We start from the raw sequence: 12,411 nt of genomic DNA on the forward strand, positions 1-12,411 counted from the left end.
GCTGTGTTTGGTTTTTCTTTAACCTGAGGAACTGTCTAGTGTCGCTGCGCTAGCAAATCCATCGCAGCTGTAGTTCTTGTCATGTTTTCAGAGCAACGGCGTGGTTTCCCCCCCACTGGAGTACAAGGACACAACACCAGACAGTGTGGCCAAGGAAATATACGTTTAAGGATGCTGCAGTCGTTTTGGGAATAGACTAACAGGACCAACAACAGTTCAAAGTGTTTACCCAGCGCTCTCTCCGGTCGGCAAGAATAGCACTGCTGTTTCCACATCGCAGTCACCACATCCATGTTCACTGCGGCAGCCTGCTCTCCGGGTCCTGGGCTTCACACGCTACAACCTCTTTGTTCGTCTGTGGAAAATATCCGGGAAAGTGTTACGACCTGTGGAAGGACTGCCGTATGTTAAAGTGTGCATCCCCTTTTCAGTCCGTGGGATTGTTTACGCATTAAAATGGCTGCTCAAATGGCATTTGGGAGAGAATGGTATTGAATCAATGCAGTAACGTTAGATTACCGAGCAGAGGCTAGACAGCCAATAAGCTACATATGCTAACAAATTTAACTTGTCAGAGTATTAATCGACTAGGCTACTTGAATAGCTTTAATCGATGGTCGGCTTTTTAGCTAGGTTCTTCCAACAAGAAGTGGGTGAAGGGAATTCCTCCCACTCCAAATCTATGCATGCGGTTAACCAAGCAGCTTTTGTAAACACTTAGCTAACATTGCGACTTCTTAGCCAATTTTCTCCCAAATCTTTGTAAGCAGGCTTAGCTAAAGCCCTTCGTTTAAGTATGCACATCACTCAGCGAATATGCAGGACTTTTTCGTTATAATTAAAACATCCTAAATATCCGAGGCTTTCTCCCAAAGTAGACCTCAAGGCCCCGGTTTTCGGTGGAGAAGGGGGGGGGGAAATGGATCCTGGGAGAAACTGTAAACCTAAACTCTTTATTTTTGGACCCAAGCTGACCATCCACAGCGATTTGCGAGGTATCAGCAGATACTTGTTGGTCTACGTTTTGTTTTACTTTGTACTGGTCACTCATGCATCCCCGGCGAAAGCGTGCGAAAAGAACTGCCTCTCTGGAAAATGTATCAACGGCTCCTGCGTCTGCGACCGGGGATGGGTAGGAGACCAATGCCAGCACTGCCAGGGGAGGTTCAAGTAAGTCCCCTTAAAATTAAATTTCTGTGTCTGATTGCTTGTAAAATGATCTGTTTATACAAAAAGTAGGTTAGGATCCACTTTGACCCAGTCTACTTGCTGTTTATCCTTTAAACAGCAGTGTCGGGGAGGATCGTTTAACTGGACAAACACAACTTTTTTTTTTTTTTCTGGGGGGGTGTATTGATGAGAAAGTGATTGCACGCCACAAGCAAACTCACTTCAGTTTTATTAACTTTAAAGAGGTCCAGCTTTAGTAATAGAAAACCCAGGCATTCATTATTTATCATTGCATCCTTCAAGTGTAAAGTTCATAGATGTTTATTTATACAAATGCTGTCAAATGTTTGATCTTAAATGTTTTCATGCCTTTTATTATTCATCATGTTCTCTCCCACACAAGGGGGGGGCAATGTGTAAAGAGCCATGTTGCCTTTGCAATGTTGAGTTCAGTCGACACATGAGAGCATGGGGTAGAAAAGCATGTCTGTACCGTGTCATTATTGACTTCGCACCTCGCTTGCTGATATGGATTCCAGATACAGTCAAATGAGTACAACTGAGTTTTATTTTTCTGAAGGCGGAGCCCACAGTGGATGTAAGGAAACATCTGTCATCACCTAGCTTTAACTAAAATCCAACTGAGGATGTGACTGATATATTTATCAGCTGTTGTTCCTCTGCTGATCTGCACAGGAAGTTATCAAGGCTATATAGTAATAAGGCCACTAAGTCAAGGCTTGTGTGCAGAGTACTAAAGGAAGGAGGCAGAGACAAAGTGACAAAACGAGGAAAGATTAAAATGTTCGCAATATATAATAATAACGATGTTCATCTTCACAGACGCTTATAATGACCTTTTGACACACTTAAGGAGCACTCTGTGGAACAGAAGTACCTCGATCACAGTAATTACCCCTCTTTCAATGTGCCCTGGGTTTGCTATAAGTTGTCATCAGGCATGCTGTCAGGTAGTAACCTCCCATCAGCAGCAGACACACAAACTGTAATGAATCTTTATCTTTTAGACTCTGTTATCATTAGGAATAGGAACATTTACACATTGCCGCCTAGCACCAACAAGTGTGAATTCCTTTCTTGAAGGTGGATTACAGATTAATTTCTTGCCTAGTACTGTGCGGTTGATAAAAAGCACACAGACTCTTGATACGCTGAAGGACAGACTAGTGTTTCCCTGGATACGCTCAAACCTACACGGCCAAAACTGTTTGATAGTTAACTTGAGTTTAGTGTTCACCTTCAGGAGTTATTTATGAGACTGTAAATACACCTCAGCCATATCTTTACACTAATGTCAGCTTTTATGATGCATTATTATCTGAAGCTCATATACATCATTCTGTCTTTATGAATTACAACCAATCTTTAGTCAGTTATCGTGGAAAAATCTAACCAAAATATAAGGGGGGGGGGGGGGGAGGGAACTCGTATTTCTTTTGATATGGGACAGTGATGTATGGCCATTTAGAAGTCATCTATCATTGTGACACACTGCTAATTTGTTTGGCACCTTCTCAGGAGACAAGTGATTGGATGTTTTGGTTAACTGGGACTTTTCTTGGGGAGACAGTTATTTTCTGGGGTCTTAAATTGAACCTTTGGATATGAATACTGTGTGTTGTGCTGTGTTTGGACACCCATGTCAACATTTGTGGGCAGAGACGAACACAGACAAGACATCTTTTTAGAGAAACACCAATAGACCTATCTGCGTACAAAATATTTTATTGATATTACAACTTAATATCAATTCAGAATCGCATAGAACTTCTCTGTCAGCCTTGAAAATCTGTTTAAAAGTGATAGGGTGACTGAGGTACATACCAGTCAGAAATCTTTTTTTCTTCCCTGCAAATACTTGAATTTAACCAAATGTAACTGTGCTGTTTTAATTTTGTGATTTTTCAGGCTGACAGAACCCTCAGGATACCTCACAGATGGTCCAATCAACTACAAGTACAAAACCAAGTGCACCTGGCTCATAGAGGGCTAGTAAGTATTTATGTAAATCATTGTGTTGTGTAGATGCTGGGTATGCAGAATTTATTATGTAGTGCAAACTGATTAATGCAGTTAATTGGAGCTCATCAGCATCTCTATGGTGACGGGTATGCTTTTGTTGCTTACGTAATGTAGTGTAAAGCTGGCTGGCTCTGGCATTTTGAAAGTTTAATATATTTAACAAGGATCATCATTCAGAGAAAAGAATAACCTTTACCTTACCTGTTGATGCTATTTATTGTCACGGCAACAGCAGCTGCTCCAGGACAGACAGGAAACCACGATTGCAATAAACAGTTTATATTCACTAAGACGGTTCAGCTGAAACGGAAAAAATCATGCAGTGGTATCTGTTTAAAGAAAAAGAAACATTTTTGAGCATCTTGAAGTAGCGCTGGTTCTCAAGATATATTCCCAAGATTACCCTGTACCCATAAACCATAGCCATTGGGTCTTCAGAATAATTTGGTGATTATTTTGGAACATATATGCCAATTTTCTGTTGTTTAAAAGAAAAAGAAAAGTATATGTCTTTTATTTCCTCCTTAGGGCAATGGAAACTGTGAATTGTGACACATCATATTATATTGAAATTACTCACTTCTCTTAGGGTGTAACCAGGCGTTATTGCTGCTGTAACTGGGCTTATTAGACGGCTAACTGGGGAGCTTGATGAAATAGTTGAGTCAGGCCACTGTGTCAGATAATGTTGGGCCAAAGCCAACTAAAGTAATATTATAACCGAGATGAGCTTCTTGGAAAAGCGTCTTCCCTGTGCAGGGTCACTGGCAATGAAAAGTTTAACAGTCCTTGATCTAAATTCTTACGATAAATCTGCATGCTGCTCATCACTACACCGTGACTCGGGAGATTTAATGGGGCGTTCACTAATCGTAGGGTCAACTGTGTGTTGAAGTGTCTTTCGGTAAGATATTGAACTCAAACCATATTAGTGAGTGTGTAGGAAAGGATGAAAGATGATGGGTTGTTTGCCAAGAAAATTCATTATAAATATGCATTAATGTGTCAGTGTGGCTTGTAGTGCAAAAGTGATTGGAGTGGTCATTAAGACTGAAAAGCACTTGATGTAATCTAGTTAGCTTCCATTAAAACCTGAACCGTGATTCTATTGTTATTTCTCTTCTTCAGTCCAAATGCGGTTCTTCGCTTAAGATTCAACCACTTTGCCACAGAATGTAGCTGGGACCACATGTATGTCTATGACGGAGACTCGATATATGCTCCTCTAGTTGCTGTTTTCAGGTGAGTCGCTTTCGTCTTACTTTATTCCTCGATACAGATGAAATACTTTTACTCTTCTGTCACATTGTAACCAGTGTGTGCACTTTTAACAAATCAGTATTGGTTTGTAAAATAAAAAAAAAAAAAAAAAAAAAAAAAAAAAAGTAAAATAAAAGAATAAATGAAATAAAGTCATGAAAAAAATTTGTTACAATTTTGGAGTCAAGGTCTCCAGACTCTTCTACTGTGTTTGTTTAGTCAGACACATGCAACAAAAGTTCAAGTCGACTGCAGAGAGTTACCAAGTTCTGCTTGCAATTTAGAACTGGTGCAAATTTCGAGAAAGTAATACTGATTCTTTTTTTGCGTTTCTCTATAGCGGTCTCATCGTGCCCGAGATACGAGGTAATGAGACGGTTCCTGAGGTTGAGACGACTTCAGGCTACGCACTATTACACTTTTTCAGCGATGCTGCCTATAACCTCACAGGATTTGAAATATTTTACTCGTAAGTACTTACCTTGTGAGTAATTATCGGCGTCACAATTCTAATGATTAGTTGTCTTTCTAATTATAGATGACAGCAAACTGTTTTCTGGCTTTCGTGTCCTTATAGCTGTTTTTCTAGTTACATGCTAAACAGTTTTTATGTCTCTCCAGTCTTTTTGTTCCACTAACTGATAACACCCCTCAGTCATCCTCAGTCTGTGTTGGAGTACTAATCCAAATCATATTTGTCCAGGATCAACTCTTGTCCCAATAACTGCTCCGGCCACGGGAAGTGCACACCTGGGAACTCAGCTGCCAGCAGAGTGTACTGTGAATGCGACAAGTACTGGAAAGGCGAAGCCTGTGACATCCCTTATTGCAGAAACAACTGCGGCAGCCCCGACCACGGCTACTGCGACCTCACAGGGGAGAAGCTTTGTGTCTGCAATGACAGCTGGCAAGGTGGGAGCAAGCTGCAGATCTTTTGCAGATGCTAAAAAAAAACCTCTTAAGGTCATTTGGAGCAGCTCTACTCACTCTGATCTAACCCTGTGGCATACACAAAATAAATTTTTTCCAAAACAAAAGCTTATATCACACCATCTCTCAACGTATTTTGCAATCAGGTGTACTAAAGATGGACTCCTCCCACGTGCGCTGTGGTCTGCAAGGCTGCGGTGGTTTTATGTTGTAAGCTTGTGTTGTACTGTCATGCTGATTAGCAACACGCTGATCAGGCCTGTGCATTATTATGCGCCTCGAGCTGGAGGAAACAAAATTCTTTTGCGTGATGAAACTTGACAGACTCATTAGCTGAGATCTCTTCTTTCTTTTGTCATGGCCTCCGATTGCACAGTCTAACATGTTTACTTCTCTCTGACTGTCATGTTTGTTGAATTGCATTCCCCTGTTTATGGGTTTTGAGGTTTGAGAGCAACCTGTTTCCTTTTTAAGGTTTCAGTGAGTAATTATGAAAGTAGCTGGCAGGTGCTAATGAAGAATTGCATCATGAAAATATTAAGTTGCCATGGAGCAGATATAAAAGAGACTATAATATTATTGATTTTGGAGATTTTTGTACATATGAGCGTTGGTGTTTATTGTTCCTGAGCTATAATTACTTTGCTTTTGCTGCTCTCCTGTATGTCCCTGCAGGCCCGGACTGTTCGCTGACCGTACCGTCAACAGAATCTTTCTGGGTCCTCCCCAGTGTCAAGCCCTTCGGCACATCACTCGCCAGAGCATCCCATATGGCTATGGTGCAAGAAAAGGTCATGTGGGTGGTGGGGGGATACACTTTCAACTACAGCTCATTCCAGATGATTCTTAAGTAAGTAGAGGTTTTTCCTCGAGCTGCATTCTCACTTTGTATTTTGTTGATGTGTTTCTGAATAGAAAAACCACCACTGCTTATTTAGGGTTTTGCTCACACACAATGTATGGCTAAGCAAAGATTTCCTTTTATTCCCCGACAAAAATTGCAGATGAGTTTAGGTGTCCGTGACTTGCATTGTGATGGTGTATGTGCTGCTCTCATGAAGGCCAAATTGAGAATTTAATATTTAAAGAACTTGGATGGTGATGTGGAAGAGTTTGCAGGGCTGTCAAGGGGCACTACTTTACGCCTTTGCCTCGCTACGATATGCTGTGGATCGCTACGGCTCTATTTTAGTTATTCCCCTTCATTCTGAGACATTAGAGAATGTCTTATACTTTATTCACCAGCTTCTTATTGAGACCAGCTGCAGTGTGTTTTGTCCCAGTTATGCAGAAGTCGTTTGAAATTATCAAGTGGGGACTGTGGTTTAGGTGTCTGTCCGCTGGTTTAATATGTGAAAGGTTTGCAGTTAAAATGAAAGTTCATATTCTATGTGCTTTTTATGCATTTATTTATTTTACCCTGTATACTTTTAACGTGTTATGTCTTGTCTCAGATTGTTGTGTATGTGCTGTACTTGGCACAGGAAAAAAAAGACCTACTCAAATTTCTTTGGGATTTCTTTTTCTTTTGCCACAGCAGATCATCTTCCTCCTCCTTCCTTCTCTCCCTATCCCTAGCGGCCTCCTCCTCTGTCACACCAACTCTCTGCATGTCCTCTTTCACTATATCCACAAATCTTCTCTGTGGTTTTCCTCTTTTCCTCCACCTCCAGCATCTTAACTTTCTTTGGGACTACTTCTGTAAAAACTGAGAAATATGGCACACGCTCAGAGTTCTCTTGCAGTTTAGCCGATGGTTCATCTTTGTTGCTCAGACGAGCTCTCACCATCTGCTCAGTGTTTGTTCATCACAAGGTGTTATGATTCTTGTTGCTCCTGGAGTGCCTTGTTTAAATTGCTAATGTGTGATGATGTGACCAGGTGTGCTTTTTTTTGTGTCTTTTTTTTGGATGTTAATGGCAGCTAACAGTAATGTATGCATGTCAGCCTGCTAGATTTTTAGCACAGCAAAATGTTCAGCTCGATTAAATCTAAAGACCTTGAGGTAAACTTATATTAGAAAACAAGACACTATAATAGTGTAGATTTTAATAATGTACATTTTGATTGTAAACTTGTATTTTTATATTTTAAATAATAAATATGCAATTAACAATATTTTATATTATTTTATTTAGTGCTGTCAGCATTAATCTTGTTAATATGACGTTAACACCATAACCGCGTTAACACGGCAAATCCCCGTTAGCGAGTTAACACAGCCCCGTGAGAGGGCTGCACGCCGCTAACGCGTTAACGAGCTAACTGCACTAATGCATTGACGCCGTGCAGCCCTCGCATGGGGCTATCCGCGTTAACTCGCTAACGGCGATTTGCCGTGTTAACGCGGTTATGGTGTTAACGTCGCATTAACGAGATTAATGCTGACAGCAATAATTTCATTATAAATCTGAAAAATTATATAATGAGAGCCTTGAAACACCCCATGCCCCCCTTTATATTCATCCTGCTTGCTGCAGGTATCTCTGCAATATAAAGTGGGAAGGCTCCCGTTATCCATCAGCGAGTTGCTTAATTTAATCGCATCAGACTAAGTTAATAGTTTATCTGCAAATTTGAATGTAGTGTCTGTAGCTTTACTGTACATTGTTGTGTAAAACAAAGGGCGGTGGGTGGAGCCGCTACGAAGTTTGCTTTTCTTCTCGTCTGAGGTTGTTGATCAGGGGGTTTGATGAAGGATTTCGGCCAGCTCTTGATGGTGATTACAGGAACAAACGCTGTTGTTCTGGACATGATAAAAATGTTTCATTCCACCTGAGCTCACAATCTCAGTAAGAGCTCCGCCTCTTCACTCCTCGTGGGCTGTATGTAGAGAGACGGCGGCTCCACGTTAAACCGTGACAGCATCATCTTCAGTGCTGCTGTTATCAGTCTTTTTGTTTAAAACCTGGGGCCTGCCTGGGCTTCATGCTGTTTTAATTTTGTATTCACACACATGCTTCTAGATGTGTTTCTGTTGCAGGTCTATGTGGGTGAAACACTCACGCTTACACTGAATTTAAACTAAGCATCAAAGCAAAAAAATGTACCTTAAGGATTTTTTTATTTTATTTTATTATTGATCGATGAATCGTTGCAGACATGTTATGAAGCCACAGTGGCACAAAAAGTGAATATGTATAGGGCTTTTCCCCCCCTCTTTGGTGTGTTGGAGCTGCATTTAAAGTGTAAAATTCTGTTTCTTTACTCTGCAGCTACAACCTCGAGAGTGGCATTTGGAACACAGTTCCCATCAATAGTGGCCCCGTGCCAAGATACGGCCACTCACTTGCTGCCTGCCAGGTAAACACACACAGATTTAGAAAACCACAACAGTGACTGGGAGGGAGGAATATTTGGGAGAAGTGGGAAGAAAAGCAATCAAATGTGGTTTCAGAAAAGAAAAGGTTGCTTTCAAACAGGAACTGCTTATTTCTTTGAGTAACTGAATGTTGTAACATATTCCAAACACAGAACTATTTTAAAACAACAGCAGGAGAACAACTTAAAATTATGGAGTTTAAAGCAAACGCAGGCTTGTCCTAGAGGCACATTTATGGCACGTTTAGAGATGATTCTTTAGCTTACTAAAAGAATGCCGTCCTGTGTTTAGGATGATATCTACATGTTTGGTGGAAAACTGGAAGCCGGCTGGGAAAACGTGACGGACGAGCTGTGGGTCTTCAATGTACCCAATCGGACATGGCAGCGGAGAAACCCTGTGGTCGGCCCACCGGCCCAAGCTCAGATATACGCCGTGGAAGGACACTCGGCCCACTGCGTCCCGCTGGACAGCGGCGAGACTACCATGCTCGTCATCTTTGGCTACTCCCCCATCTACAGCTATATCAGCAATGTTCAGGAGTACAACCTGAGTGAGTCACAGCTTTCAAGTGCAGACTTGACGTTTTGTTTCTGCTTATCTATCAGCTCTCTGTAGCTTTCCCTTAGCACTGAGATAAATTTAAAAGCCCTGGCAAGCAAACCCAGTATGGCTGCGCTTCCAAATTGCAGTGGATGGTATCCACTCATAATTGTAGACTTCTTTGGGATCTTTTTTTTTTAAATTTAAAACCTGCCAGCAAATACTTTGTGAATCCAAAAACACCATATTTCATGACTGAATTTTTGGATAGCAGAGTCTAAGTGTCCTGTTTTATTTCTTTTTTTTTTTCTTCAGTGTAAACAATAAAAAAAGGATAAACAGCAGCCATGTAAACCATCCCTGAAAATCTGTGTTTGCCCAGCTGTCTGCTTCGATTCTACTAGGAGAGATCTAATTGTATATATATTTTTTCCCTATAAAAAAATTCTTCATATATTTTCTTTTTAGGGTCCAACACGTGGTTTGTGCCTGAGACCAAAGGTGCCATTCCCCAGGGAGGCTACGGCCACAGCAGCACGTATGACAGCGGCAGTGGCAGCATCTACGTTCATGGCGGCTATAAAGCTCTGCCCGCCAACAAATACGGCCTTGTCGATGACCTCTACCGATACGACGCGAACACGCGGACATGGTAAATCGACACAGTTGCGCTGCTCTTGTTGTTTCATTATGCATTCCAGACTATATGTGACACCGTGGGAGTTGCATATCTCCTTGGCACAGTTGTCCTTGACACGCCTGTCATGCACATGCTCCAGGTTCATTCTGAGAGAAAGCGGCTTTCCACGGTACTTGCACTCAGCTGTGCTCCTCAGCGGCACTCTGCTCGTTTTTGGAGGCAACACGCACAACGACACATCCCTGAGCAACGGGGCCAAATGCTTCTCTGCTGACTTTCTCGCCTACGACATTGGTAAGAATCCTGTTATTGTTAAATAGTCCTTTATTTATTTATTTGTAAATGTATCTCTCTGTTTCACATAAAATCAGAAGTACAATCAGATCCATCCGCTATGTTAACTGATAATCACACAGCGAATCCAAAATAGTCACGTACACCTTGTTTTCCTCAGCCTGTGACGAGTGGACGCTTCTGCCCAAGCCAGACCTGCACAGGGATGTCAACCGCTTCGGTCACTCTGCTGTGGTTAGCAATGGGTGAGTGTTTCTATTAGAATTTCTATGTAGATCACCCAGATTGATTGTGAAATCAGGTTTGGTAGCTATAGTTTGGTAGTTTGGTAGGTATACCTGTGGTATAATCCTGTTTTGTTTCATAGAAAATGCCCAGTTTTTCCCAGTAGTTTAATTTAATATATTCCACTGTGGTCTCGGCACTAATTTATCTTTAGAGTGGATGACTGGGTCTCTTTGTGAGTATTAAAAGCTTAATTTTTTACCATAAATTTGAAAAACAGTGTAAATAAAAAAGAACTGTTCAATATCACAGCAATAACAATGTAATAAAATGACTTGCTTAAAAAAAGAGAAAGATTAGATAATTATGTTTATCAATTTGAGCATGGCGAAATAGAAAAAATACTCCATAATTAAAAAACAGAAGTCCAGTTTATCTTAATTTGTTGGCTGTAGTTTACACCTTTTTTTTCTTTTTCTTTTTCTACACTGTTTTCTTTCGTCTTGCTCAGGTCCATGTACGTGTTTGGGGGCTTCTCCAGTGTGCTGCTCAATGATGTGCTTGTTTACCGACCTCCGAGCTGCCAAGCCTTCTTGGCAGAGGAGGGTTGCGTGAAGGCTGGGCCAGGGGTCCGTTGCATCTGGAGCAGAGGCCGTTGTCTCCCCTGGGAAGTCAGAATGGCTAATAGCAGCCTGACTCCTGCTCCATTTTGTCCACCTAAAGCTGGTGAGGAGGACCACAGAACTTCTCCAGCCTCTTTTCACTTTCTCGTCACTACTTTATTTGTTGTTGTTAAAACTGCCTTCTTTCGAGAAATTGTATTTTACCCGTATTTACAGACTGACTCATGCATTCTTGTTGCTCTCCCTCTCATCTCTTTGTAGTTACAATGGACGAGTGGTGCTACAGGTTCTCAGACTGTGCCAGCTGTACAGCAAACACCAAGGGGTGCCAGTGGTGCGATGATAAGAAATGCATCTCAGCCTTCAGCAACTGTACCTCTGTAAGTGTTCCAACAGGGGGCAGCAGTGTACTGCTGATCTTGTGTTCAGCTCCCTGAAGCTGCCAAACGTGCAAACAAGGACACATGCGCTTTTTAATACCGGTTTTGTGAGTCGAGGACATTGGTATGATAATTTTGTGGTGTTCAGGACTACATGGAAACATCACCTCATTGCTTAAGGTAGAAAAAGCCTTTGCACATGGACTGTATATAAAAGATGGACACGGCCACCATGACGTCACCCGTTGGTCTCTAAAATCTGCATTTTTGAGGATTCATTAGTAGCAGTATTTAAAATATTTTGAACCAGAAGTAAGCATAGCAGGTTTAGTTGGCAGACTATATCCATAAAATGTGTGTGCAGTGCACAGGCACTGCCCTGACTAATTAAATAAATAAATTTAACTGATTTAAACTGAAGGATGGACATCTTGGATTGCGTGAACAACACACCAAGCTGTCTTATTTTTTTTTAATTTCAATATTAATGGTGAAAAAGCACCAACAGAGCAAACGCCAGTAAGACACCTTCCTATTAGCTATATAAATCTGTATAAAACAAGTATATAATAAAGTGGGGAGCTATTTATAGAGAACAAAAGTGTCTTTCATACCAGACTGTAAAGATTCTATTTAATGCTGTTAATTTAGACATTTTAACACGGCGGTCCATGGGGCTCTATCATAAAATGACACTTTCTCTCTTGATTCTTTTCTCTGCCGCTGCAGAATGTGAAGAACTTCACTGAGTGTCCTGTGCGGAACGAGCAGGTGTGCAGCAAGCTTGCCAACTGCAAGAGCTGCTCATTGAATCTCAACTGTCAGTGGGATCAGAATCACTCGCAGTGCCACGCTTTGCCCGGTAAGCTTTCCGTGCACACGAACACGCCACCTTATTAAACAGAAGCTTCGGATTTGGTTCTCACACATGCATGGCAGAGGATTTTTGGTCATTTCCAGGCAAGCATGTGGGAGACTGTG

General features: G+C 41.4%; 1 protein-coding gene across 1 annotated transcript in view; it reads left to right on the forward strand.

Moving 5' to 3' along the window:
• The first annotated feature begins 28 nt into the window (after positions 1-28).
• Positions 29-12,411, forward strand: part of atrnl1b (attractin-like 1b) — an 81,122-nt gene continuing 68,739 nt past the window's right edge. The window contains exons 1-14 of the mRNA XM_085169309.1: positions 29-1,170; positions 3,100-3,183; positions 4,342-4,455; positions 4,814-4,942; positions 5,177-5,385; positions 6,079-6,253; positions 8,619-8,706; positions 9,017-9,278; positions 9,737-9,920; positions 10,048-10,202; positions 10,363-10,447; positions 10,939-11,153; positions 11,312-11,430; positions 12,160-12,292. Of these exons, the coding sequence (XP_085025435.1) occupies positions 920-1,170; positions 3,100-3,183; positions 4,342-4,455; positions 4,814-4,942; positions 5,177-5,385; positions 6,079-6,253; positions 8,619-8,706; positions 9,017-9,278; positions 9,737-9,920; positions 10,048-10,202; positions 10,363-10,447; positions 10,939-11,153; positions 11,312-11,430; positions 12,160-12,292 (2,203 nt within the window). The 5' untranslated portion in view covers positions 29-919. The remainder of the gene's footprint in view (positions 1,171-3,099; positions 3,184-4,341; positions 4,456-4,813; positions 4,943-5,176; positions 5,386-6,078; positions 6,254-8,618; positions 8,707-9,016; positions 9,279-9,736; positions 9,921-10,047; positions 10,203-10,362; positions 10,448-10,938; positions 11,154-11,311; positions 11,431-12,159; positions 12,293-12,411) is intronic.

The sequence above is a fragment of the Neolamprologus multifasciatus genome, chromosome 8 (genome assembly GCF_963576455.1).
Source record: "Neolamprologus multifasciatus chromosome 8, fNeoMul1.2, whole genome shotgun sequence".
Taxonomy (NCBI): Eukaryota; Metazoa; Chordata; class Actinopteri; order Cichliformes; family Cichlidae; genus Neolamprologus; species Neolamprologus multifasciatus.